General features: G+C 37.2%; 2 protein-coding genes across 3 annotated transcripts in view; one reads left to right on the plus strand and one right to left on the minus strand.

Moving 5' to 3' along the window:
* The window catches only part of LOC100571633, an 18,235-nt gene extending 16,882 nt beyond the window's left edge, over positions 1-1,353 (minus strand). The window contains exon 1 of one of the 2 annotated variants that reach the window (XM_003240649.4): positions 471-1,345. The gene's annotated coding sequence lies outside the window, so the exon portion shown is untranslated. Of the gene's footprint in view, positions 1-470 lie in introns of both variants that reach the window. The other variant, XM_008188637.3, reaches the window with a different exon arrangement.
* Positions 1-6,028, plus strand: part of LOC100161027 (cGMP-dependent protein kinase 1) — a 73,029-nt gene that overhangs the window by 49,234 nt on the left and 17,767 nt on the right. Inside the window, exons 2-6 of the mRNA XM_008188838.3 lie at positions 1,592-1,831; positions 5,159-5,310; positions 5,412-5,554; positions 5,658-5,795; positions 5,934-6,022. Of these exons, the coding sequence (XP_008187060.2) occupies positions 1,592-1,831; positions 5,159-5,310; positions 5,412-5,554; positions 5,658-5,795; positions 5,934-6,022 (762 nt within the window). The remainder of the gene's footprint in view (positions 1-1,591; positions 1,832-5,158; positions 5,311-5,411; positions 5,555-5,657; positions 5,796-5,933; positions 6,023-6,028) is intronic.

Below are 6,028 nucleotides of genomic sequence, written 5' to 3' on the forward strand. Positions count from 1 at the left end.
TGAAGTTGAAATCGTAGCATTATTTCGACTACTTATCGTGTACACAGACACAAAAAAAATAAAAAAACACACATCATTGTAAAATCAATACATTCATCGTTCCACTCAGAATCTAAAATACATTTAAGTATCAGATAAATCAAATCTGATCAAATACATACACGAATCGGACTAATTATAGACTTTCTATTTAATTTTATATTGCATTTTTTTTCAATTTTCTACGATTTTGCAAGTTATACAGTTTTTGTATACCTATATTTCATAGGTGTTATGATAAAATAATATACAAATCATTATTTCCTAGGTAATTTTACAAAAAAATATAACTACGATGTAAATGTTCGCATTATGGTTTATCGTAATAGAAGAGAAGCGTAAGGTAAAGATAAAGATACGGTGATACAAATTGTCCCACCCAAAATCCAATATTTTACAATAATAATAATAAAAGTAATACGAAAACTCACCTTCCTGCTGCTGCAGCAGTTGGGTAAAACCTATACTCACTTGCCTAAATTATTTATGGACAGATTAACGTCTTCGAGGTGCCCGAGCTCGTACAATATTAATAAAATATACACGCAACGATAATAACATAAACGACGATCGTCTTCGAGTAAAAAAATGTCATAAGTATAATATATAAATGCGCATAAATACAATACATATATAGTCACATGCGACGGTGTGCGAAATCCACGATGGCGGAATATCGTTTTTGAGGGTTCTCGGTGCAGCCATTGGGCCGCAGCCGGCAGTGGACGAGGTGCGCAGTATGAATAGCGACTTGGGTGACCATTTTTTACGGCGTACCCGTGAAAATTGTAGAAAAAAGAATAAACGACGACTGTACAAAATAAAATATGTAATATTGCTGTGCGGTAAACGTATACTGTACATAACATCGTATTGTCCTACACGCGGAAAAAATATATAATATTTTTATTATTGCGTAAGGTGAGCTGAACCCACAGGGTCGAATTTAAACGATTCGCGTGACAGAAAATATGCCCACCGGTGGTGATGGCGTCGAGTTTCGGTGCAATCGCATGCACACAATTTTAAAAGACCCTGTATAAAATTCTATAATGTCGTGAGTTCGTGGGCGGTCTGTGACCTAATTAAAAAAAAAAAAAAAACAACCAGTGTTCACGTATTTCAACTCGACATAATAATATATACGTATAGGGGACGACCACGATAACGGCGCCAGCGATAATAATTATTTCACGACGTTTTATAATTTATACACACTCGGTGGGTACACTTCGCAAGGCCGACTGACTGATGGACGGTGGCCGCGGCGGTGGTGGTGCACCCGCATCGGGCCCAGACCAGTTGCAGCGTCGTAGTGCACAGAGTGTATATTATTTGGCGAAGAGTCGTAGCACGACGACGACCGCGACTGTGGTGTAATCAAACGCGAATAATAATATAATATAATCACCGTTCGTTTGGTCGGGTACATATAATATTATTATACCGGGGTAACCGGGCCGCTCACGCACGTAAGCCCGACAAACGGGCCAGCCGGCGACCCGCAGGTAGAACAGTATTATAATAATATAATCGAAATAATAATAATTAGGAGGGCTACGGCATGTGCCACGCGCTGCTGTTGTTCATGGGCAACGCGATTTCTGGCGGCGGCGGAGTCAGACGAAAAACGACCGAGTCGACCCGCAGTGCCGTGTCCGACCTGAAGATGACCACCACCACCACCGCCGCCATGAGCGAACTGGCCAGGGACGTTGAACGCCTCAAAGCGGCCATGGACGAAAAGGACCGGACCATCGAACAACTTGGCAGGGCCGTCGAAGACATACGCGTGAGTCTGACGTCACAATGATAATATGATAGTGCGCGCGGGTTTCCGAGAACCCACCACCCACTACCCCGGAGTGGTGTGCCCGACTCGATGACGATTGCGGCCGATCTGCACGCAAATTTTAAATCTCAATCGCCTACACAGCTTATGTATTTTTAGTGCGAACAAACATTATCAGCTATTGTAGTTCATTGTTTGGGTAGGTATGTCTACATAGCAGTGTACTCTATAGCACTGGATTCGCGAGTATTTATAAGCAACTCGTAATAAAAAATGTTTTGATAAATAGTTCGACCATTATTTTATTTTATTTTTACTATTAAAACACTAATTATAATACTACCTTAAAGACCGCCTAAACACTATACTCAATATTAGAATATAATATAACGAAAATTAAAAACTAAAATAGTTTTGTACTAATAAATCCAAATAATCCGGATTACATGATCAGATATAACACGTATACCTGCCTAATATTATATAGGTAATATAATAATACACTAGGTATAGCTATATCTGCAATCGCTATTTAAACTCTCGAGACTAAAATGGCAGTGTAATTATTAAATGACTAATAGTATTTTGTTCAAAATGTACAACGAGATAAGTAGATCCCGTAGTCACCGGTCGCTTTTATAAATGAAACAGAGACTGCACGAAGACCTCTTTCTACCACGTCACTGTTAAACATTTGACTATAGATGATACCTAAAAATTTAATACATATAACAGTGAGGCATATACATAGTACATAAATATTATATGTATGCGCTGCAGTATCGGTCAACGGTCATAATATTATACCAGAACTTGTCGCTCGTCAAGAACCCGCGGTGATGGTCAACTCGGTTTTTTCAACTTTTTCGGGAGGAGCAAAAAACTGTTTCGTTGCTAATAAAATTTTAAAAATTAATCAATGCTTCTAAACAGTCTAAACAGTTATCAATTCAGAAACGTGTTATATATCTGAAAAGTCATATACATGAATTATTGGTCCTTGATAGTGTAATATTTGAACTTAATTATGCTTGCGTTGTAAACGCCGTACTTTACATCAATGGCGAACTTTTCGAGTAGGAACTAAAAATCGATTGGCCTGCACCGCAGTTTTCTTTTATTTCGTTTAATTATTAAATTGTCAAAACACGAACGAATAATAATATATAATATTTTATACGCACGCGAGTAAATAATAACGCTTATTATACTTTTGCTGACCTCGTATACACTAAAATTCCGTGAGTCACTATGAAACGCATATTTATATGTTATCATACAATAGTTTTGACTCGGGATACACTGCAGATAACACTGCACAGGCTTTTATTTTTTCGGAAAGGAGGTGTGGGGACTTGTGGTGTTTTAGCTTATTAAAGATCAATGTATATGTTACGTGCGCTACAGATAGAATAATACGTACTATATGTACAGTACCAAGTCTTGCCAATCATAACGAGTAAAATTGTTATAAAATTCGGTGTAATTATTCAAATAGGTATAATGATATAGGGTGATAAAGTGTATGAACACGTTTATTACAGTTTGCGGCGAACGATGTTATTATAAATAATTTTATATTATAATAAAATATTGTGTCTTATTACTTTTATCCATTTATATGACGTATCCTTTGTACAAATACCGGCCACCACTATATAATGTTTGATAGTGATAGTGGCATATGACACAAAATAGCTTCCTGCACCGGTGCGTAGATAATATTATTATAATATAATATTATTATCTACTGCTGCAGTTATTGACCTACTTGGGCTTAAAACCTCCGATTATCACCTATAGCTGGGTGTCGGGCGATAATGCGATTCCACTACGCGTTAAAAAAATATACGCGATGACGTCTGACGTCAGTGGCGTCGTCGGAAACAGTGGGTGAGCTACGCGGGACAACTTGCCGATTCCCTCCTGTGGCATTTATTATGCGAGTGGGAAGGGGGCAAAAGTAACATATCGCTGACCCCCGATTGAAATTAAGAAATAAAAACCACGATGATATTGTACAAACAAAAACGAAGTCGATTTAAATCACGGAATATAAAATCGCGTCGCGTACATGTTATCAGCTACACCAACGTTGATCGAGTTGTATATTATATATGTGTTACCTACGCCCAGGGCCATATTTACACTTTTTGCGCCCTGGGTCGACAATATTTGTAAGCCATCCATCAAAAAAAAAAAAATTAATCCGTTTTTAATTGCTTAGTTATAATTATTTGTTTATGAAAATGTTGTTAAAAACACAGAGAATGATGATACATTATTTTAATTATTATCAAAATGTATAACACAACAATAATTACAATAATTGTAAGCTATAAAAAAATTACAAAAATGAATAATTATTATTGATTGACAAAATTACAAAATTACGCCATATGGCCGTATCATAGTCATTCAATTAAAAATGTCCAAGTTAGGTATACCAACAAATTCTTACCAAAAAAAAAAAAAAAAATAAATTATATTTGTATAATATTACACTGGTATCTGGCCTCCTCCATAAATGTATCAACAATTAGCCACCTGGGGCAAATGTCCCCGTTGCCCCCCTTAAATACGGCCCTGTCTACGCGTCTCGGATTATGTCTGCTAGTAGGACGCTAAAATTTAGCACTCTAAAACACTTCCCCCTGGAAAATCGTCAAATATTATACTGGTATCCATTTTTTAGCAATTATATTATTATAAATCCCAAGCCGGTACAGTTGGAGCCCTGGCTGATTGACGATTGTCTTATATTTTTTTCGCATATATGCAGCCGCGGAACTATTACTGGTACATAATATCTAACTACATATATTTTAATAATAATTTATTTACTGAAATAAATCCGATTTACAAGATATACATTAAAAATGTATTATTATTTAAATAGAAGACAAGTCGCGCCTACAGGGATGCAGGTTAAAAAATTTACTTTACCCGTACTTTCTGAGATAAAATCTTATATTTTTAAATTAAAAATTTTAAACCTTAATTCGATTCTGTAAGGGGGATCTAGCATAACAGATAGGATATTCCATATGCTTTAAGTTTCAGTATTAATATAGATCATGGTTATCGAAGGCTTTCTCGAGATCGGTATAAGGTACATTAGTTTATGCACCATCATTAAAAGAATCCAATATTTTTGGTTTAAAAATACCTAAATTAATAGTAAAATAGGTAGTATAGCAATTGTGTACAGGCTGCCACTATCTATCTTAGTGTCGTTGCGACAAATCCAGTCATTGTATATCATTATGATGAGTGGGTACTTAACGTGTCTGTGTATTCATGTTTATTTGGGTTTTGTTTGAGTAGAACATTCTCGAGAACGCGGTATCAAATCAATTTCTCGTGCCATCGCCGCAATCGCCGCAACACCGACTGGACAAAAAGAAAGGGGTGTCGGGAGAATGTTCGACTGCGACGGAAACTCCGATACCGTTTCCCAAACAGTCCAAACCCATCAAGTACGACGTTCTTATTTAAAAATTTTTTTATCATATAATAACATTATATTGCTTGCCTATACCTGCACTCGGTCACGTATCGTACCGGATGCCGATTTCAGGACAAAGCATCTAATCAAACAGGCGCTGTGCAAGAATCAGTTTCTGAAAAACCTGAACACCAACCAGATTTCTGAGATTGTAGACGTCATGTACACGAAAGACTTCGAAGCTGGGTCGTACGTCATCAGGAAAGGCGATCCGGGTACGGATAGCTTTCATATAATTTATACGTTCACCCAACGAGAAAACTTCCAATTATTTTATAAAATATAATATTTAAATACCATATCGTTCTACTACTGCAGGATGTTGTTTGTATGTGGCCGACGAAGGAAAGCTCGACGTGATCCAGAGCGGGCGGGTTGTCGATTCCATCGGACCTGGCGATGTGTTCGGCGAGATGGCCATACTCTATAACTGTCCGCGGACTGCATCGGTGAGAGGTAAGTGAGTGGGTGGCGTTGAACGACTAAATATCCGAAACAGTTATATTATATTTATAATATTTTAAAATTATACGTTATTATCAAGCGGTTTTTCAAATCCCGTGATTTCTCAAATTGTTAACTATTTTTTTCTAGCCGTCCAAGATGTCAAGGTGTGGACTTTGGAGAGGGTGGCCTATCAGCAAATCATGAAGACTTCTGCTATGCGGCGGTTTGACGAACGAGTGGGA

This window comes from Acyrthosiphon pisum, chromosome A1 (genome assembly GCF_005508785.2).
Source record: "Acyrthosiphon pisum isolate AL4f chromosome A1, pea_aphid_22Mar2018_4r6ur, whole genome shotgun sequence".
Lineage (NCBI taxonomy): Eukaryota > Metazoa > Arthropoda > Insecta > Hemiptera > Aphididae > Acyrthosiphon > Acyrthosiphon pisum.